The sequence below is a fragment of the Pieris brassicae genome, chromosome 8 (genome assembly GCF_905147105.1).
Source record: "Pieris brassicae chromosome 8, ilPieBrab1.1, whole genome shotgun sequence".
In the NCBI taxonomy this organism is placed as follows: Eukaryota; Metazoa; Arthropoda; class Insecta; order Lepidoptera; family Pieridae; genus Pieris; species Pieris brassicae.
In genome coordinates, this window is record NC_059672.1 from 4,961,287 (window position 1) to 4,984,922 (window position 23,636).

A 23,636-nucleotide genomic window follows, 5' to 3' on the forward strand; every position below is an offset into this window, starting at 1 on the left:
GACAAAGGACGTAGGTGGTATCCGAGGACTGGATCACATGAAGCTTCATCTGATGGTTGGTGAGAAGCGCGAACTGCCTTTGAGATAATAACATTTGTATTTCGTAATAGATCTGCATACGTTTTTTTGTAGATCAGTGACCGTGAAACAGTCTGATGATAAATTACTTCTTATTAAATATCATTAAGGTTTATTCAATAGCTGCATTTACATCAGCAGTTAGCCAATACAATCTTGATTATTTATGACAGGTACATTTATAGAACGATAAATCGATATTGCGATTTTTATGCACGCCTGAACTTTGAACGTTCGCGCTTAAAGATATTTTACTATATTTTAATAATGAATTTAGAAAGATATGAAAGTGTCGTCTGAACATGAAAAATGCAACTAGATTTTTATTTATTAAGTAAGTCATTGGCATGACTTTTAAATGCAAAAATATTAATTTTGTTTGACATACGGTAGCGCGGACTTCTTTGTAGAGATCGATGTTTTCTTTAAAACTGTACATCACTTTGCTCTATTGTCAATGGTTTCCGCAGCGTACGCGGTTTTTTTACACGTTGGGTTTCTCGCTATCGCATTCACAACTATTAAAATATTCTATAGTCTATGTTTATCAGTAATTACGTAGTTTTAATTGTAAAATAATTTTTCAAATCAATTCCGTAGTTTTATAGCCTATTCAATACATATAAACAATCTAATTTTTCCTCTTTACATTAGTGTATATTGCTGGCTGGAAAAAGAAGTCATAAAGCGAAAAACTATTTTTTTAATAGAACTTTATATTAAATATTATAAAAAGTGCCTTAGTCCTATTAGTATCTTACACCTATAATGGTATTTAAACCATTTAATATGGTATTTAATACAATAATATTAACATTATTTTTGGCCCCAGAACGGTATACGGTGAATTTTTCAATATTGTTTGAAATCACAGTTGTGATGCACTGGGGACGCGTGAGCATCAAATGTGCAAGACCATGTCCGGTATTGTCCTTTATGTAATTAATAGCGTGTTCAAAAAACAGCATTGTTACACAGACAATGCATCGAACCTATTTTTAATTCCGTATTCAAGTATCTCGCGACGAGTGACGTACGACAAAATTAATTAGTTCTATCAATCATTCGTGAATGGTGACAGTGGAGTCGGCCCACTGGTTTCCAAAAGCCTAAATATCGAATAATAAATGTAACGTGATTCCTTGCATTGTGCATTAACCCTTTGAAATGTTAAAAAACGGTTGGGTAAAGTTGATTATGTATCGCGCGCGCCCAGAGGCGGGGTGTGCGGCGCAAATATTTTGAATATTTTATTTAAATTTTTACCTGCGCTTTACGTTTGTTTTCTGTATTAATAAACATTGCAATAAACTCATCCCTTTATTACATGTTTACAAGCACTAAAAAAGCAACATTTTACATAAAGATTCTATAAAGGTTCACAGAGGTTAGCAAAATCTTGCAAGTAACAAAATATCAGAAAATTCAAACAGACCTATAATTTAGAACTAATTATTGTCTCGTTCAATTGTAATTTTGCTTATGGCTATTAGACTCGTTAAAGCTATTGGTCTTGCAAGGGTTCAAATACAAGATCTTCAAATCTCTGATAAAACATTTTTTCTAGTTTGAACATATAGCAGCAGTACTACTTGTTAACAAAGTAATACAGATACAAAAATAAGTCAGCCCTAAACACGTACACTTCACGCACTACTACCTAAACATCATAGTTTATTTTTTTTAATTTAAATTGTAGATACTAATAATAAAATGTTTATATTATTACAATCAAACCCTTTCACCTTTCGATAACAATGAGCGCATGTCGCCCAGATGTAGAATAAAATTTACATATCTATAGAATTGATTTGAATATGACAGCAATTCATCACAGTCACAGGCGCCCTCTGGTGACCTTTAACACGTTCCATGGAGTGGGTAGAACTAATGGATACATTTTCGTTGGAAAAGTTGAAAAATCGAATTCGAATACCAAGTGTATATACTTGAATTCCATTGCTAATGGTTTGTTCTATATTTAAATAACTATACTACGCTACTATTGATCTAGCTTAGATTGCGAATTCATTATTCAAATTATTATAAGAAATTGTTATATGGGTTTAGTTAAAAATTCATGAAATTATAAAAACTTCGTGAATTTCCCAAATTATTGTCAGAGGTATCGACTAAAGATTTAAATTTGTAAAGGGTTAAGGAACAATAACGAAATAATGGGTTTCTAATTTTTCTGGAAACAGCCACAGACACGAACTAAAAATAGTTTTGACAAAACCTTTTCGTCCGTTTTCAATTCAACTTTTTCCGGAAATTTCGCGTCGAAAACCTGCAGAAACCAAAACAAAATCCAATTTTCTGGTACGAAAACGGGATTTACACAAAATCCCTTTACTGGTATGTCTATGTTATATGCATATATTCCGTTGAGCGTGTGACTCTAGGGCACCGTGCATTCGAATCGTAGCTGACCAAGAATCGACGGTGTTTATCATGTATTTAGGTACTTACCTAGGTAAAAATCAAAATACTTAGCGTTATAGCGCTTCTGGTTTTTAATTCATATACTTTTACACTATATTTCTTTCATAGAATATGAAAGAAATATAGTGTAAAAGTTTGTTAGTGTAAAATTTCAGGCATCTGTATGCCCTTTCTTGGCAAAGGTCTCCTCCAAATCCCGCCATTCCTCTCTGCGCTGTGCCACTCTCTGCCAGGTACCACCTGCTGTATCTTTAATTTGGTTTATACACCTTCTAACTTGTCTTCCTCTTCTCCGTTTATTGGGCACCAGCACTATCTTTTTTTTAACAAATTATGCAATAAATTTACCGAACGTAGGTATAATTAAGGGCACGAAATAGCATGTAATATGTCACAACGTTTTGTAAGCTGGATTTACAACTAGGATTTGCATAATTATGCAGTTTTTATTGTATACTTCAAAAGAGACCGTACAATAAATATATTGGAGTAATTTTAATTGATGTTACATGATTTAATAAATGATAACGCAGAAATATGTTTTTAAAACAGCTTTTGAATTTGATTATATTATTATTTGCACAAAAACATCTATAACTTACGGTTAATAAAACTGATTTATTTTTTATACTCAAATAAGGTCAGGGTTACTGATATGTACGATACAAATAATATAAGAATTGATCAATTCATATGACTAATAATGTAAAATTCCTTTAAAGACAAATTTTCGCGCCATTGTGTGTGACATAATATGCGAACTTACGATTGTCCCACCTTGCACATTTATGTACCATATTTTTTCAATAAATTATTATTATTATAGATTTTATTGTCTCTCCGATACAAGGTAAAAAGTCAAAGATACGAAAGTAATCAGAAACTCAGTTGATTATCGTACGAGACGCGTTCGATTTTCAAAACTCACGCCTCGTACCTTGCAGAAAACAATATAACCGATAAAACGCAACAAAAAATAACCTCATATTTCATATAGTACTTCACAATACCGCCAATTCAATCGGTAACAAAGGCACTCGTATTTCGAGGGTGTTCAATTTATTGATGTTAGCAAAAACATAGCAAATATTTTTTTGCCAACGATACTCGACGCCCCTCACTAACAATTCAGCAAACAGTTTTACAGTTCAAACGTGTTTGTTTTTATGTCTCTCGTTATACGTTGATGCAATTATACACGACGTAAAAATGTGTTCCATGTCACGCTAGCTGAAATTTTGACAGGAGTTAAAAAGGTCCTTTTTGATCATGATATTTTCGCATTTAGTGAACTAGGGAATTGTATTTAATAACGCGAAATAAGTTTTAATTTAATTATCTCTTACGGTACGCTACAACTGCTGCGCTGCAACTTGCAACCGCTGCAACGCTTTAGCTCTGGGCCTTAGATTGCACATAAAAAGTCATTGGTCCACCTGGGGTTCAAACCTCAGCGATAAGAGTCCCACACTGAAGACTGTTACATATACAGATATTTTGCATTGTTCTGATTTACGAAATCAGAGCAGTATTTTGCTTGAGCCTTTCATTAGTTTGAGGATTACCTTTAATTATTAATCGAGAACTTTGGCATTCTTTATAAATCCTCCATTAAACACTTTCTTTCTTTTGAACATTAAAATAAAGTGCAATGAATTCGTATGATTCCAAGCAGGAAGTGTACTAAAATTTGAAGATTGTTAATATTATAACTCCTTTGTTAATTACTTATTTCATAGTGCCTTCATGGACCCATAGAGACGATTCCTATTATTCTTATAGCGACAATTTGAAATATCGTCACACACCCTGAGCATCTACAATTACTTGTGTCCGGTTAGGGTTGTCGCATTACAAGTAAGGATAGATCAGATAATGTATTAAAAAGTGAATTTTTTTAAGAAAATTATCTTAGTTTAATAATCTACCTTAAACTACAATTTCTTCACAGTTGTGTGATAAAGAAACAATAAATAAAACTTCTTCAGAATCTATATAAATTAAAATGAATCGCAAAATTCTTTCCTAAGCGCAAACTCGTAGACGGCTGGACCCATTCCAGTAATTCTGTTTAATTAATTCTTTGAAATCTGAGAATGGTTCTTATGGAGAGAAATATTTAAGATGTATTTTTAAAAATAAAAATGTAGTTTTATTTAGATCTCCGTGGGCTAGCAAAGCAAAATGTTCCATATGTTGGTATGTAGCTAAAGGTACGCTAAGTCATATTAATTGGAAACGAACGCGGGGACATCTGGTATATATGTATTTTTTTATTATATACTATAAGCCCTAGATCAGTGTTTTTCAAACCCATGCCCCTTAGCTTTTATAAAATTCTTGTGATATATTGTTACATCATTTAATTGTTGACTTAAGAAAATTAGATGATACTTATTAGGAAGAAATTTCATAACATAATAAAAAACTGCAAAACACATCCCAAACATTAACAGTAGAATTTCACCCCTGTGGGGCGTTTCCCCACGTTGGGAAACACTGCTCTAGATGATGAATTTTTTAACCACAAAAATACAATAAACAACAAAATTTATCACGCACCTCTTTTTTGGACCTCCTTTAGACTGGTCTGCGGCTCCTTATGTAAGGCGTGTTGACAATTATTGTGCTATATATCCTCTAAATAGAAATAATCAAGAAATCATTTAACGAAGATCTTAGACAACAACATTATTTTTCGGTGCGTTGACTTATAAACTTATAATAATGTGACCAGTTTACGATCGATCTCGATATTTTTATTGTCACTTGACAGCCCTATGTCCGGCACACTCCTTATTAAATTATAAGGAAATAAACCGGTAACGGCACAAATTGTCTTCCACCCCTTATGTTTTTATGAGTTTGTTTTTGCAAGGGCCCCAGCCGGAAGGATGACGTCTGCCACGCGCCATCCAGATGCATTCCGTTCGAATTCCTTAATGCGTATTTATTTCTAGCTTTTCATATACACTCTTGAACTTGATAAAAAATTTTGGAGTTTTCTTCATATATGTATAATTTACAACATGTATAACTGAGGATTCTTTGATTCATCTAAGTCTAAGATCAAATAACTACTAGACATATAGTTTTATCATTATTTTGGTTTCACGTAAATATACCTTATTGCTAAGGATTATATATATAAATGCTTTATACGGCATAAGTAGTAATACGTATATCGTTTTATTACATGTTATAATTGGAAGGGATTATGTAGATTATATTTGTATTGGACGTTAATAAATACTATTTTATGTCATTATAGTATTTGTACAGTCATGTACAGTAATTAATTGTGACTGGCGCAACTACACTGCAATACAGCACCAGACTGCGTCAGACCAGATTGATTAGTTGGTATTTACTCAGCTGGAATTTCGCAGATTTTATGGCCACATCCTTTTAGAATTTACAACCAGCGTTGGCTAGGCACTATAAAACTGAATTTTTGATTTAAAATAATTTTATTGCACGAATTTTTGTGGTATTTGTTTTGTCACCTGAGTCTTTATAAAACATTTATAATGAACACGCGCCTGTGGCTAATCTAAGCCGTGTGTGATAAGATCTACAACGCGTTCTACTTTTAGTTTTTAATTCTTAAATAGTAACTATAAGTCTGTCAAGATTTTTTTATTTTTAAAACATAATATTTACGCAGTTTTACCTTTCAAATATTATCTCCAAAAATCTTTCTACTTTCATATAAATAATACTTACCAAATCAATAAGACAAAAACATTATAAAATAATATTACTTAAAAAATGTAAGGAATTGCAATTGTAACTTAAAAGCTTTGTTAAACGTGTTTCCGATATTTCATTCGATTCCAAACTTTGTTAACTTGGCGGATGTCAACTGGTTGCTTTCCGCAGTACTATACAATTACTTACTGTATAATTTTATTTCTCCTGTTTACTACCTTTTGTATATATATATATATATATATATATATATATGTATTAACTTTGCTTTAATTTGAAGTGTTACCCTAGCCATGGGGTTGACACGCTTCTGCGATTTATAATTTTTATAAGAAAATAGGACTTGTAACGGAAATGCGTCATCGACTTCTTTTGTTGAAGATCTGTTTAGGTGTAATTAACGAGCGTGTTAATACACAGAATGTTATTATAAGTGTAAATCAAGATAAAAAACCATTCCAATAAAAGCATAGTAAAGCTGTTTTAGCCATTTTGCGCATTTAACATTCGCTTAAACGGTATGGGGAAATCATTGTGAGGAAACCTGCTTGCTTTAGACCCAAAAAGTCGACTACGTGTGTCGCAGGAGGCTGCTTGCTACTTGCTTATTATATTAATCATGAAACTATATGAAACTCAGAACTAAAAAGCTTGTAGCGCCATTGATTTATTCTATTTTTATACAAGCATAGTAACTCGCCATTTTCTTGCTGTTCCTTTATAAGTGGATACCTTGTCTTATAAGCTAGTACTTTCTGAAATTCAGTAAAATGATGTATACTATTTTATTATTCAGGATGCATAATTCTAGTTTATTGTCTTCATTCAGTCAAGGACGGATGCACTTTAACCCTTATGAACGTTTCTTTTCTTCAATGGTGCGATACGTATTATGACTGCTTATTTAGTTACAATTCGATACGGACCGGTCGGTTATTATTATATGGGCAATGTGCAATGGCTTAAATGTATTTGCTAAAAAAATGACGCGATCTAAATAATAATAAATAAAGCGTTTAAAGATACTGAACTTTGAACATATGTATGTAATACTTATAAAATCAAATAAAAAAAAATGGATTTTCTATCTCATTCAATAATATTATATATTACGATTTAAGATGTTTCTTATTAAAAACATAACATCAATATTAATTTATATGACCAAATATAATACATAAAAAGAGCCTTTTAATTCTTACAGCTTATAAAACAAGAAGTTAGATTAAGTTAGTTTACTTACATACAATTATTAGTTTTGTTAGTAATTTAGTTTGTATCCTAAATTTGTTTATGTTAGTTTTTCCTTAACCTTACTATTAAACTATTATTCTTCATTCTGTAAGAACTCCTCCGTAGGTGAAGGCCTCCTCCAAAGATAGCCAGTCCTCTCTAGATTGAGCTACTTGAATCCAGATGCAACCAGCTGTTTTTATGATGTCGTCTTTCCTAAATAAAGCTCGTTTATAAATTAATAGTGTATTGGTTAAGTAAGAATAAGTACAAAAGTAAGTAGGAAAAAGAATATTTTTAAATAGAAACACAACAATTACAGTTTCTAAATATAATCGGAAATGAGATTGAAATAGCTTCTATGTAAAAAATCATCTATTACTGTAAACACTGCCATCTAGTGAGCAAACAGTCACTAAGGATGGTAATGTTAATAAAGCGATCGAACTTAAGATTATTATAGTTTGTAAAGTCAGCAACAGATGTCGTGTAATTAAACTATGGCAAAAATATTTAAAATGATTATTATTAAGTATCGCTATGACTTACTAATAAGAACTTATTTTTAATTATATATAGATACATCAACTGTGTTTATTATTTTTTATAGAAACAACAAAAATATAATTTATTACTTAATTGATAAAGGGATATGGAATAAAATTATGTTTTAGTTTGTAATAGAAACTGTAGATGGCGTGCAATTCATGTGAAATGAATTAGGAAATTTATTTTATTATAGTCTTTAATAGGCATATCGTACTTCAACGTCATGATCATATCAAGTTTAAATAGTTATCATTGTGACGTACTAAATTGACCAAAATTTCTTATTATGTCTTGTTTGTACAATTTTTTTAATCGAATGATTCCTTTAAATTCAAAATAGTGAATGCTTTAAAATTTATAACTCGTAATTTTAACTCAGAAACTTTAATGTGCCAATGTAATCTCGCAACCCGCCTTAAGCAATTTTTGCGTATATTTCGATCATACAACATTATCGGCATTTGACACATGTCGATTTTGGCCGAGTTCATAATTGCAACCACTATGCGGTTCAATATACGATCATAATTTTTAATCGTTTTTTTAGTGAATCATAAGTCTGTTTTCATTGATATACCTATAAGTGTATTTTCTTAAATTATGTTCATAAATTCCTTCACTGGATAATGGGACATCATTATAAGTCCCTTTGACACGTTAAACCTTTATGAACAAAGAAACTTTTGATCTATATCGGCTTACGGAAGATGGATATTATCAAGGCCACCTCGATATGATTTTTCTTAATGTGTAAAAGCTATTTTTACAAAAGACAATACTATGTAATAATATAGATTTTTCTGAATATGAGCATAGACCGTTTTTGAAATATATCGAAGCACGAATAGAATTGTTTCCTATAGAAATTATGCATGTACCTATATGAAAATTCTATGTATTCGTACTGTCAAAAACCGTCGTCGTTTCTACGAATATTTGACGAGACTATTGTGTTAAGGCCTTTGATAATAAATGGGTCTTGTATGTGCTGAAACATGAATAAGTTATTTTTAATAAAATGGAATTGTTTTCGGTCGTAAAGTGTAATAAGAAGTTGCTCGTCCCTACGACGCCGTATCCTAAGTAGTTATTTGGCAAAATGCCACCGAATGTCAATAACACAATTACCGTTTTCTGTTTTATGTCAATGTTAAGGTCAAAATGTAGCAGTAGCAGTTTTTAACTTAAAGGTTTTGTAGCTATACAGGAAAGGATAGAATTTGGAATCTTTTTTCTACTAATTATATTTTTTAAACATTATGTTTTAAATTATAGTAAAATAAATAGAAGTATACTAACTACACTATACTATACTATGAATATTATATTATTTCGAGCTCAAATGAAAGATACTACAATGTTTGTGGTCATGTTTTTAAAATCCTTTAAAAGCAATTATGCGTTTTTGTTTTATTTTGTCCATAATAATCTTTAGTAAAGTATGCATTAGAAAACTCAAAAACCAGATAGTTCTATCGAGTGCGGGAGACTATGAGCTATTGCTACTACGACATTAGTATTTAGACGTATTTTATACAGTAATATACTTTTTTTAAACATTACGAATGTGTTAATTTCAGTAGGGAGCAGTTTTATGGAGGCCAAATATGGGCTTGAAAAGATCTGTGTAGGTTCCTAAATTGAATCGCATACTTTCGTACCTTTTCGTACCGATCTTAAACCTAATTTAATAACATAAACGAACGGAGGAACGATAATTTCATATATTTGAGTTATGATTTTTAAAAAGCATTTGTAATTTCTAACTAACCAATTCTACATATACAAACTGCTTTTAGTCCTTTTATACATATTTCATTTAAAAAACAATGATCTTCCTTATTGAAACAAAAAGTGGGTGACTACAAAGTACACAGGTCAGAAGTGAAACTTCTTTGTAAATTAATTATCACTAAGGTAAAAGCCCCAACAGATGAACATGTACTAATATATGATCACTCCATGTATTTGTATATGTACTGTACACTATATGTAAATAAATTATATATCTGCGTTTACTGCACAAGACGTTATGCGACAGAATTGCCTTTAAAATTCTAATATGTGACTACTAAACGAATACATCAGAAAGAGTGTATTTTTTTTCTCTCTCTCTCTATCTTTCTCACTATAACACGCTCCCACCCTCGCTCCATGGCACTGTGCGTGACGCGACGTTCGCTCTATCTCACTCTCTCTCTCTCTCGTTCTTTCTCACTTGCTAGCTCCCTACTCTCGCTCCATGGCTATTTCCTTCATGCTACGTTCGCCCGTTCTCACTCTCTCTCAATCGCTCTACCCTTTTCTTCGACAAAAACGCATATGCATAGTGACGCTAATATTATTATTATAGCGTTTCATCCGTAAAAAAATTACCCACATGCGGCTAAAGAAGTTTCACTTCAAAAATCTTGTTTTGTTCCGAATCGCTGTAATGGGCTATTCATTAAGTGTAATGGTATCTTCGTTCCCCTTGGATTTCGTGTGTTCTTTTGAATAACAATACTACGTGATCTATATAAAACTTTTGGTACACTCAATGCTATTTTGGGTGTTCCAAAACTATGTACATAATTTATTAGAGTTTTTTGGTTAATTAGTGTAAGTAAAAGTTACAATGTGTATATCTTCGTTTTATAACGGTTTTGCTTGTGTTATTGATGGAAGAGATTTCTACTACGTAATTGGTGATGAAGCTGTTGTACTATGTAAAAAAGTAGTTTATAAGATAAATTCGATTACCATTACTTTGTTTTGTTGTACTGTTATAATATTGTTTTTCTTAAAATTCTATATTTTACCATAGAAACATACACATCTTTTGCTGATAGTTTCAAGACACGTTACGTACGTTTTGTGCCAAGACCAACGGATTTTTCGAATAACATTTTTCCAACCGTTAGTAACCGATCGATACCAAACAGTTCCAAATAGAAACTGGGTGAACCGACAGAGGCTTGCCACAAATACATTTAACGATATTATAGATTCGTTTTAAATTATCTGTTTTATTTGTGAAAAAATATCCTCTATACAAAAAGAAAAGACCTTAGCTAAACTTAGTAGAACTACTCATTAAGACCATATTTTCTTGGTCGGTCACGACATTTTTTTTACATTCGCTGTTGACTTAATTTGACTGAGAAACTTAGCAAGGCCTATTAGATGAGCATAGTGCAGCTAAGATTTTTTCTACGACATGTACTATGGGTTAAAACCCAAGAAGAATAGATTCTTTGTAGAAATCTTATAATTGCGCCTGTTGCTGAAGAAATTCCTAATTTATATATTGAATTTAAATAAATTGCTTTAATACTAAATGTTTAACGTTATTGTTATACATAGATATGTAGTTAACCACAAATACTGATAATACAAATACGTTGGAACCTTTACAGATTTTTTAATTTCGTATTTAAGTGCTTGGACCTGTCCTGCGTCATACGAAAGTTGGCGAAATTACGAAACAATACAAAATAAATATTATCTCACCCATTTCTCTGTGGTTCCTGATTTTCTTCTTCATTACTGACGATGGATTCTAACATCTGAATCTTCAGCATTGTTGTTGATTACATGACAGTATATTTCACTTTACACAAACACTAAGCAGTCCTGAAACAAAGAAATACTGTTTATATATATATATATATATAAATGAATCCCTATTTCCCTATACTACTAGCGACATCTAGTTATATATAAAGAAACAACTGCTTTGTCGGTCTATGTATGATCGATGATAACATAAAAAAAATAGTCTGTGGCGAGCACTTGTAGTTTAATAGTTATTATCAGGTAGGTTCGTTTTAAAGCACAAAAATGAAAAAAATTAAGCGAAAAATTAGAAAATTTAAGAATGATTTGTTTCGATAGTAATTTTTTTCAGTGCATAGCGCTTTTACAATTCACACTTTTTTCATGTAACCTTATAGCGTTTGACATAACATTCACAGAATTCATGCTGCAAATATCGTCAAAGAGGATATAAAAAAATGGATATCCTTTAAAATAAATGCTATATTTATAAAATAATTACAGTCGCTAATTGTTTGTGGCATTAATCTTGAAAATCCATGTTTTTCACATGGCCAGTTATATGTCACCTGTTCCCGTGTAGGAATACCAACAAAACTATTTATTTACGCGCCAGATAAACAAACAAAAAATATTGTTTATCATAAAGCATTAGAATAATAAGCAGTTTGTTTCTGAAATATTTTTTAATTTAATAATTTTGTATAATTACCAATTCGAAATTAATATTCATAGTTAAGACAGAACAACGTCTGTCGGGTCCACTAGTATATAGTATATATATCAAGATATCTCTTAAGAAACGAAGAACAGAGAGGTTTAGAAGGCGGAGTAAATAGGAGAAGATATGCCTATCTCCTTTGTATAGAGCACCGGAAGTTTCGAGCGTAACAGTTATGCCGTTGAAGCCGCGGTAGAACGTGAGACTGACGCCGGTGTCTCTGTAACGCGGCCTTGTAACTACTTCAGGTAGTTTAAGTGGATATTGCTCACCCAGTAACTGAATAGCCGAGATTCTGGTGTAGATCGATTCCCACCTACTCCTGCAACTTCCGGGGGCAGGCCATGCGCAAATGAATTACCATCGGATATCAAAAAAAAAGAAAAGATTTCTTTACTTGAGATCTTGATTAAACGAACGCCTCATTTTATGTATGTATATTTTTTGTGCGTAAGCAGATTACATCAGAAATTGATATATGAAAGTAGTAAAAAGTGTGTGATATGTAGGTTCTATATGATGCGTACACAGGCAAACGCAATCCAAATATGCGAGCTAATTTTTATATTGTATTCTCATAATATTGTGTTAAAAATATTCTACGCTACAGATTATTTCTTCTTTTCGAACCGCAAACAAAGCTTGACGTATGTTATACAAAGATATGATTGTTTAACGATTGGCAACCCTAACTTCAAACCTCTTTGAACTTTGCACTTGACTGCTTCCAAGTCTCTTTGATGGCTGTAATTAATTGCAATAGTTATAAGTTTCTGTAGCTCCGTTGTTACTGTAATAATTACTAAGTTTTATAACAATAATAGTAATTTACAGAATTATTCATTTATTTTTTGGTGGAAATTTAACTATAGTAATATAGTTAATTGACTGTAAAGACAGGTAGACTTTATCCAAAGTGTAATATTTCTTTGCAAAATTATATATATTATTAATACAACCTTTGGCCTCACTTCTGAATTTTCGTGATAATTTTTTTTTCAAGTAGATGTTCCAAAATTTTCAGTTACCAAACATGGATTGTATAAACACGGTATATTTCAAGAAGCCTTCTAGAAGTCTAACAGACAACTCTTAAGTTATTACGTAATAAGCTAACTTAATAGTTTGTAATATTGATATGGTCACTATAAGAGTCAAATCACTCTCCGGTAAAGGCCTCCTCCAAGGCTTGCCATCTTTCTCTATCTCGAGCTATTTGCATCCATTGAGGACCCGAGATTTTTTTGATGTCTGCATGACATCAAGTTACATTATTTTAGTAAATAATTATAAGCCAAATCTTAGCAATTATCGCACACAAGAAGCCAAAATGAGCCCTTCATTTTTCCCACACTCATAAATTGTAATATAACATTCTCGTTTCCGATAATGTCCAATACTACACTACACTTATATTGAAGTGTCACTTAAATTTAAGAACCCTCAAATAATCCAAGTTAGTTTTTGTTAATCACGATCATCATCATCGTCGCAACCCCACTCATGTTGTAAACACCCCATTTGACACAGCTTCAAACACATAGTTTTATTTAACATTTGATCATCCCAACCGCCACTGAACTTAACTCGAGACTTAGTTTTTTTACAAGTTATGAATTTATTCTCTAATACCTATTCATTGCGTATTAACTTTCGACTTCAGGGTTAAGAGGTGCCACTGAGCCAACAATGCTCTTGCAATATACTTAGTAAAAATAACTTCAATTAATAAAAAGGAGTCAAAACTTCTACATCAGTGTATTGAGTGCACAGCACCTCCCTTCCGTCATCAATCAGCAATCGCTCCATGATGTTTGTTCCATACCACAGTATTTCACAACAAACCAAATAATAGAGTGGTTCAACCACCCTTCCTGTGTAGAAATGGACTCCCAAGAATTTTACTTCACAAATTCTTTTTGTATCTAATATCTAACAAAACTTTGTTATCGCGTTTCAGGGTTCACAAGAAAAAAATAGCTATTCTAGTGACGTCAAGGGTGCAGGTAAAAATTAATGGAATTGCAAGGGACGATTGTTAGTGCAAGACGTCACTCAAGCTTTTGAGTATTCAAACCGAAGTGCAGTGGTGGCCTAGTGGCTTTGCGTTCGACTCTCATCCCTAAGGTCGTAAGCTCTATCCCCGACTGTGCCAATGGAGTTTCTATGTGCGCATTTAAGATACGCTCGAACCGTGAAAGAAAACATCGTGAGAAAACCGGCTTGGCTTAGACCCAAAAAAGTTCTACTTGAACAAATCATCATGAAACATATATCAGAGGTCCAGACCTAAAAAGGTTGTAGCATGTTGATTTATTTACTTATTCTACGATAAGAAAGGTTATTAAATAATTAATTTATATATATCTAATTTTGCTAAGCGCAAAACTCGAAGACGTCATTTCCAATTCGATTTTTTATTACTTGAACTTAATGCTCCGAAAAAAAATTTTCCGTATGTATAAATGTTGGCAGTAAAAGGGTAGGCTTAGTATAAAATAATAGTAAGGCGAACGATTCGGGGGCAGCTAGTAGCAAAAATATTTTACAATACATCATTTAAAAAAACTATAAATACGTAAACGTAATTTATAACAAAGAGACGAAGTATTCTAATATATAACTATGGATTATATGAAAGAAATTAAATATGTCTAAAACGCGCTAACGAAATATTTTCACCGTGTGATTATACTTTTGAAAACAGTTCATATATATAAAGCATACTATTCAAGTCACACCTAAATAAATTACTAAATAATTACGGTAATTTAGTCATATATATTATTTTTATGTAACCTTCCTTTTTCTTCTCTTTTTCCTTGTGATAAATTTCGTTGACTGTTGAGCAACTTTAGATATAGATGCTAAATTACTGTATATTTTTTTATATTTATAATCTTTAAACTATTACAAATTCCAAACACTTTCACCATAAGAATGCTACATAATTTCAGAGCCTATTTTTAGAAATATTTTAAAATGTCCTGTGCGAAACTGGTATTTTTTATTTAAATTACTTTACACAGTAGATAATGCGAAAATCTACTAAGGTAGTAGAAGTTAACAAAAAATAATGTGTGCGTGTACTAGTGTACACACGTAAGAAGTGAAACTTCTTTATGACCTTATTTTTCGAAAAATAATCTATTAGATGCAATTTTACAGAAATTAGCTTTTATTATCATAGACATGAATACAAATAATACATTTATTTAATTTTACCTTATTACTACTAAGATTATTAAAGAATTTAATTACTTGTAATATAATTATTACTATCATTGTTATCGTTATTATATATTTTTGTTATTAATGGCTTTGAATCTCTTCGAATCAACCGTGGTAGGGACAAGAAAAATGTGGTGGATTTTTTTTTTCCAACGCCGATAAAGAAATTTCACTTCAATAAAAAGAGTGTCAAAGCGCCTCCTTCGGTAATGTGAGAACAGTATACTGAACTCCGACCAAATGGGATAGAGGAGAAATGTGGCCTTATCTCTCCTGCACCCCCTTAAATCTGCCTGGGCAGCTCACATCAATTACAATTTCGTACCGGCCGAATACGGCTCAGTGGTGGCCAAGGAATACACTAATAATTTCGAACAATTTGACGTTAAGACGCCGTACCCGAGGAGAACTGGACACCGAAATATCAATAATAGAACTAATATTAGAATTAAATTCGTGAAAAATTTTCGTTAGCGCGTTTTAGAAATATTGAAGTTCCTTTTAACGTTGATTTTAATTATGTATAGTAGGTCAATAATACTTAGAAAAAATATAAAATTATTATCAACAGTTTTATATAATTATGATTATATATTTACCATAAAAAAATGAGGATTTTTTTTGTGTTTGAGGGTAGAATGTTATAACGTCGTCATAAGACTTGACAAAAATACCTAACAGTTGTCTTTTTACCCCGTTTTAGATTATATCAACGTTTAATTCGTAAGTTACGTTGCCTTAAAGAATATACGTAACAAACTAGTAACAAGTTTACGTACTAAAATGAGAAATAGCAATTGTTTTCAGTTTCAAAGCGCCGGCGAACAACGTACCTATAGTTTAAGTGAGTTAAGGATAAGTTTTATAACTTAGTAAAACTAAGCTCTTTTTTTAAAACTAGTCTTAGGTTTTATTGCAATTCGATAAATACATTGTTTTTATATTTATTCCTTTTTCAAGTGATGAACCTACTAGTTCTACATAGTGCTACCTACGAAAAAAGGAATCAAAATCTTTATTGAAATGCAAAGAATAAATTTAAAAAAAAACCGATCATTTACTTTATTTCATTCAAGGCGAGTATCATTGCTTAATTTGAAATAAAAACTTTTGGTCATCTTACAAAAACTTTTCTCCATTTAAAAACAATATCAAAAATGTATTTTCATACCGTTTTATAATCCGCTCAACATGTTTGTAATGTGCTTCCAGCGATGACTGTTTTACATAATTATCAAAGCTATGAAATACATGAGATTATTTATACACTTTATATAATAATTGGCGATACTGTCACGCCTTTTTGCCGAAGAAAGGAAGACACCACGGATATCTGCTACGGCCCTTACATACCTCTCTCGCTTCATCCACTTTCATGACATTCACTACGCATGCTCGTCGGCTATGGGGATTTTTGACCTGGGCCTGTTATTAATAATCATTTAAATTATACTCCACATGCGTATACTGTAATAAATTGTGCTTTTAGCACTAATAATTTCGGAAAGACATTAAGTTTGTTTATTTTGTTTCTATTGTAATATTATATTAATGACGCCTGGTAGATAGTACCGGTGACTCCAGAGCTTGTGCTTTGCTAAACGAATAAGTATCGCAAGTACAGCGAGGAAATTCTGCAAGCATTAAAGGTTTATTGCAACAGGGACAAAACTTTTTAAATTCGTCAACTTTTAATTATTTCGATTGTAAAATATAAATATTAGTTTCAGAAGTAATTTTTTTCTTTCTTCAGAAAAAGGTGTCAAATTTTTCTTCATCGTTGGTGTTGAGACATCAACATGCACTCTGTGCCAAATGCAGATCATCATCATTTATATAGAGGTAGCTCACTGGGTTATAGTCACAGGAAAACAAGTCTTATATCCTGGTAATAAGGACTTAGATCAGCTCCCACACACTGATTTAACGCGAAGAAGCGGACACCACACAATATACGAATCTATTTTCGAATATAGTTAAAATTTCGAAAAACTTCGTAAGCGCGTTTCAGATAAACTACCTGGGTGTATTGTGTACTTTAGGGTCCTAAAAACGTCGCACCCTATGCATTGTCTATTTTTTTCTATCTCCGCAAACTGTTGATTGTGCGAACAGTTGCACATCTTCGTTTCACTCGTTTACAAATGGCTACATAACTGAAATCATTAATATATATAAATGCACTTAATTTATCTAAGCTTTTACATTATAACAGGAAAAGCTCATTCTGTAGTTATAACTTATTGCCTTGATTACATAAAAACATGTGTCCCTGACGCCTGATTTAGTGGGACCTGTATTCCAGTATGACTAAAAATACTACTGTTACTGTCAAGAAATAAAATAAATTGGGAGATGAGATAATTGGATGTTTCAAAGGCACACACTATTCATTCGTAGTCTTGGTTTATTCTAAGTTCATAAGGTTTAATTCCCTGGAAAAGACTATTGTTTGAGTTGCCAAGGCACAGAAATCACGTACTAAAGGGACTTTCTACACCACGTACCGCGGCGTCAAGCGTATCGTTTTATACGTGTTCCAGATTCAGATTTTTACACTTAAATATATAATATATAACGTCAACACATTCTATATGTTCTATTAAGCATAGCAACATAATATCGATCCTGCTTCATCTCGTGATAACAACTCATTAAAAACTTTTGCTTAAAAAGTTTCGAATGTAAAAAAAAATTGTTTACAACAAGCTAAATATATTTGTATGCGATCATATCTCTACAGTACGGTCGAGTAATATCCCACTCAGCCATTGAGCCATTGGGGTACTCCCTCAAGATGAGTAGGAAATTGCAAGTGCTTTAATGTAACTAATATAATTGTATATTATAATTGTCTGTGCGAAATATGGAATAATTATTTACTAGTCCAAATTTGAATTGTTTTTCCGAAGTGTCATTTGTGGGGGCTTCGGTTTCGTTGAGTCCCCGGGGCTGTGTGCAACAAAGAAAATATTTTGTTTTAAGTAGTTTCAACGAACAGTCTTTGAGACATACATTTTAAAATATAAAATAATTGCCAATCTTCGTTCATGAAGTCGGCAGAGTAATTTAGATTTTTTTACAACCCTATGTCTAATAATTTCTTAAAACCTAGGTAATATTGTGAATGCTAAAATAATTATGAGTTCACAAATGTGGATATATGTATATAGACCCTTTAAACGAGTTAAGAAAAGTTATTAAAGGAACAAAAGTTTATATTCCAACTCAACTTCTACGGTTTCCGCTCTTAACAAAACACAATATTCTGGATTCTTAACAGTTTTAATTAACTTTGGCCTGAAATTATTAAACTTTCGTTGACGTCTGAGAAATTGAATATTTTTGTTTTATTTTTAACTGACGACGCAATATTAACGTGTATGGTAAGGAATTTGTGTAAGTTATTTAGAAAATATTATACAACTATTTGGTATACATGAATTATTCTTAGAACATTTAATTCAGTGAAAAAGCACGAACTAATTATGCGCATAGTAAAGAACCCGTTGGACATACGACCTTTGACGCTATAGCCTCTGCGGCGTCAAAGGCGTCTTAAACTTTAATTCAAATAATAGTCCCGTATCTCCAAATGACTGATGACAGGTCACGGCCCTTTCTATAACAAAACATATTCCCTCTATAAAATTAGTAATGTCATTAATTTCATCTATAAAGTAAGATTTATAGATATAATTAAACTAATTATATTTAAAGATAAGAAATTAAACAACATTTATCAATCGTAAAAATAATCTAGGTCTTTGACTTGAGGAATGTAGGATTTCTAATAAAAACATTTTAATTCAACCAGATATATATTTTAATACCAATACTTACCCAGTTAATACTTATTTTATTAGGATAATAAATTTAAGGATATCATTAATTCCTGGAGTAACGTCGGGTATGATCGTTAAAACTTTGCATAGTCATACAAATAATCTATATTGAAATCTACCTGTTCATATTCCACTATACTCAGCGGCAATAATTTGAAATTCATAGGAATTTAGTTTTTATTTTTAAGCACATAAGGCTTTCGTTTCTATGTGACTTACGTAACGATTTCGTTAGACAATGTATACAAATATTATAAAGTGTTTATTTCATTAGTTTATCACAGTATTTCTTTTATAAAGAAACAGTTCAATAGATCTTAAAACTAGATTATAATGTGTGTGCCTAAGATTATTGAACCGACATAAAACTCTTCATAACTTCTCTTCCGTAAGGATATCAAGTTTGTAGGGGGTAGTGTAGGCATCGCAATCGTGCTGCAAAAATAAAGCGTGCCTTCAATAATTATTTTTATATAAAAAATAAATAGACTTAGAACGAAAGCGCCTTTTAAATTTTTCCATACATTTGACTAAAACATTTTTAAATAACAACGATGACCAGCTAAATAAATGTTCCCTCTTAATTCTTGTACAATAAACGACAAAGGTCACATATCCTAATGTTTGTCCATTGTTCCCATTGATGAATATTCGATGCGCACACACACCATGTTAAATATTTCAATAGAAAGCCAATGGAATCATTAACCATCTCACATCGTTGTCATGTTTACAATATATATCACCATTTCGTTCTTTAGAGAGTTTATTGTTACAATCACACTTCGGTGGCTTTCGAAGATTCGATTTTCAAAAATTGTTTGAAAGAAACATGTAAGTGTTCTGAAGGCATAATAAATAAGTACTTATTCAAACGTACGCTTTAAGTTGGAGGTTTGGAAGGATGTATTGCGAAGGCTTATTACTATCAGATTGTATTTATCTCAAGTAATTTATTATTCACAAAACTGTCTCATATTCCCTACACCGTATTCTTATCTATACGTATCTTACGCGATCATTTTTATTGAGCAGAATGATTATTAATTGTGTACTATTCAAGGTCCATATAAGTTAATTCTGTTAAGTCACGCTTATGACTTGTAATAAAGTTCAGAATCACCTCGATAGACAGTGTTCGGCAAAGAAAGTTTAGAGAACCAAATATAAACCGAATTCTGGGTTCTTTTCTCAACTCCTAGACATTATTATTATTAAACGAATAATTAAATGAAATTATAAATAAACGAAAATAAAATGCAAAAACTTATTTTTGTTAATTAAACCACTCAAAACTTCAAGGCGATATTTTTTGACGTTCAATACCAACAAATAACATCTTTGGTAGGATTTTCAACTTCCACGATGAAATTCCATATTCAATTGAAGAGTGCTTGTTGGACTTAAAGACTTTATTCATTACATAATCCTGAAATAGACAACTATAACAAGCTATTCAATATTAATGAAAAGATTTTAAGCCTTGCAAATGAAACATGTTTTATATGAAAGCGAATGCATTCGCTGCAATGCGTCTCATTTGAAAGTTTTTAAATGGAAAAATATAAGTTTTAAACGGGTATTTAAATGTGTTTCATAGTGAGGATGTAGTTTGTATTATAAATGAAACTCTTGAATTTTTTTTTCTATCTCATTCGCTTTATTTGTTTTCTATCCGCTTACTTATGGGATATAGAGTAGACACAATTCTGAGTTTATAAATAATTTTTCAAGGGGGTGATCAGCATTATCACCTGATCACGTCATAGACGAGTTTTCTGATGATGGTTTCAACGATTCAAGAATCCATTCAAGCCGGGGTTCAAACGAACAATTTCAAAGAGACCTTGAAACAATTTTGCGCGTGTATCAAAAGGAAGTGAAAGTATTATCACGTTCAATTTTGATAGTGAAACCACAATTTCAAATTAGGCCCCACGCCTGATAAGTGGCATTGACAATGTTGCTGACATGAATTTTAAAGTATTTGAATTTAGAAATGTACGATGACTGTATGGTTCACAGTTTGTAACTAAGTTACTAAAGTTAGTATTTTTCAATATATGGTCGAAACCTCTGGAAAGTTGAATTGAGTTGGCCGAAAACGAGAATTTCAGGTTGCGCTTACCAATATATGGTTATCATTTATTGGTAAGTATAAAATCTAGGTTGATTAATATTTTGTCATATTGTCACCAAAGAGTCGCTGAAAACACAGCTATGTGTAGCAAAATACGTACAAAAGTCATACCTTACGTACGACTATTACACGCCTACGTAATAGACGTCTACGTAAAAAACAGGGTCTCAGGGTCCTTTAAGAGAAGAGTGTACCAATTCTTAAAAGGCCGACACTCGCGAGTCCGCTGCCATTGAAAGTTATAGGCGGCCCGTTTGTCCCTGTTCTATTAAAAAAATATAAATTTCCTTTGTCTCTCCCGTGTCGTCTTGACAACTTTTATCTGTTGTCTATGTAGTTATTGCACGCGAAAGTTTAACTTTTATACCAACAACACAGAACAAACATCGCTGCAGCTGGACTGTCCGGCGTATGGGACATCCAACACGAAAACAAACGTAGCTCTGACAAAAGCTACATTTCCCCTAGTCAATGACACGCACCAAACATAGTATGTACCTGGAGAATCTATGGGAACGGATAGTTCAGCAACTTCAATTTAAAAAATTAACAGTTTCGCTGCCTCCCGAAACAGGTGGTTCGGCAACCCATAGAATATAGTCCCATCAAGTATATAAATGTTTATAATAAAGTCTCTTTCCGTGTTAGGGAAGACGTATCAGTAAATTTATTTAAAAACACTCCAAAAGAAAAACATCAATCATCCCGTCCATCAAAAATTCATTTCACTTTCATAAACGTTTATTTTGTTAAATTTAATCTTATACGATGGGAATAAAATAACCGACAATGGTCATGATATGGCACGTGTGAATTTATTTGAATTGCCGGAGAACAATGGTATTATAAAAACAACCAAATGTTTGGTATTCAGAGAGGAATTATGTCAATTGTTTCATGGAAATAGTGCCTATATTTTGATACAGTTGAAAAAGGAAGTTTTCAACCCGATTTTTTAATTCCCTGAAAGTGCATGACACTGTATTAACCGTGCAATTTTTGTTCTTTTCGGATGTTGTTCTTTATTCCCAAGTGTTTTTCGCCCAGTAAAGTTGTAATACAAAAACGACAAAACGCTGTTTCGTTTTATAATTGAAAAAAATTTAGTCATATCTGAAGGAAATTTGTGAATACAATACTACTACTATTTTGTAAATTTTTCCAGACTTCATCCTGATCCTTTCATGTTCTGCGAGGTTAATTGTGACGCTCCACGTAAGGTGGAAGGAAAACTGTATTAGTAAACCGCCATTTCTTGAGGTAAGATCAGAGATTTTACTACGACTGACTCCCATACATCAATAATAGATTGAATTATAAAATACAGGACTCCTAAAGTAGTACCCAAAGTTGATATTGTGCGTTACACCCAGAATGCTGATATTTATATATATGTTTTAAAAAAAGCGGGTATTAACAATTAAGAAATTGATTAAAGATTCAAGAAGATTGAGAAAAATTAAAAATTAGTAAAACATAATTATACTGTAATACAAAGTCTCAGTATTGAAATTTTTAAAAGCCAAACTCGTAGCAGCTCGTAAAAAATAAAGTTGACTTTCGGATTTATTATATTAAGCATATTATATTGTAATAAGAAAAAGTTTTCTCATCTCGGTAGGTAATATCAATTTCGGATATCACAACTCTGGTCTTTTGGGAGCGTATTAATAGCATTAGAGGCCCCAGATATTATATAATGTTGTATGCTATTTATATAATATTAAAGATAATTCAAAAGGAAAGTAATTGTTTAGAATTGAATAGACAAAAGGTATCAATTAAAAATACAACCCAAATATATATGTATAACTATATAAAACTGCTCGAAAGCATTAATGAGACATTGTTGCTTGGTAGCGTGTCTTTTAGAGAACCAGTCTTTTAATTTGTATTTACTAAAGCTATAAGAAAATGTCAACACTGTGACCAGTAAACAGGTTTAAAAAAGTTAAGCTGATCATTAGAAAATGTAAACAGATGTGTAAAGAGTGCTCGGAGAGAGAGAAGTGAATCGCTCGGAAGTCAAGACTAGAATGATCATTTATTTAACAAAATTTGTTCCTTAAGAAATACCAATTTTAAACAAACGATCCGCGACGACAATATATATTTATTTCAGAGAGTTTTTGCCACTATGTTAAAC

The 23,636-nt window shown here is 31.8% G+C and overlaps 1 protein-coding gene across 1 annotated transcript in view; it reads right to left on the reverse strand.

Moving 5' to 3' along the window:
* The window catches only part of LOC123713012 (rap1 GTPase-activating protein 1), a 199,223-nt gene that overhangs the window by 136,495 nt on the left and 39,092 nt on the right, over window positions 1-23,636 (reverse strand). Inside the window, exon 2 of the mRNA XM_045666476.1 lies at window positions 11,509-11,631. Within this exon, the coding sequence (XP_045522432.1) occupies window positions 11,509-11,579 (71 nt within the window). The 5' untranslated portion in view covers window positions 11,580-11,631. The remainder of the gene's footprint in view (window positions 1-11,508; window positions 11,632-23,636) is intronic.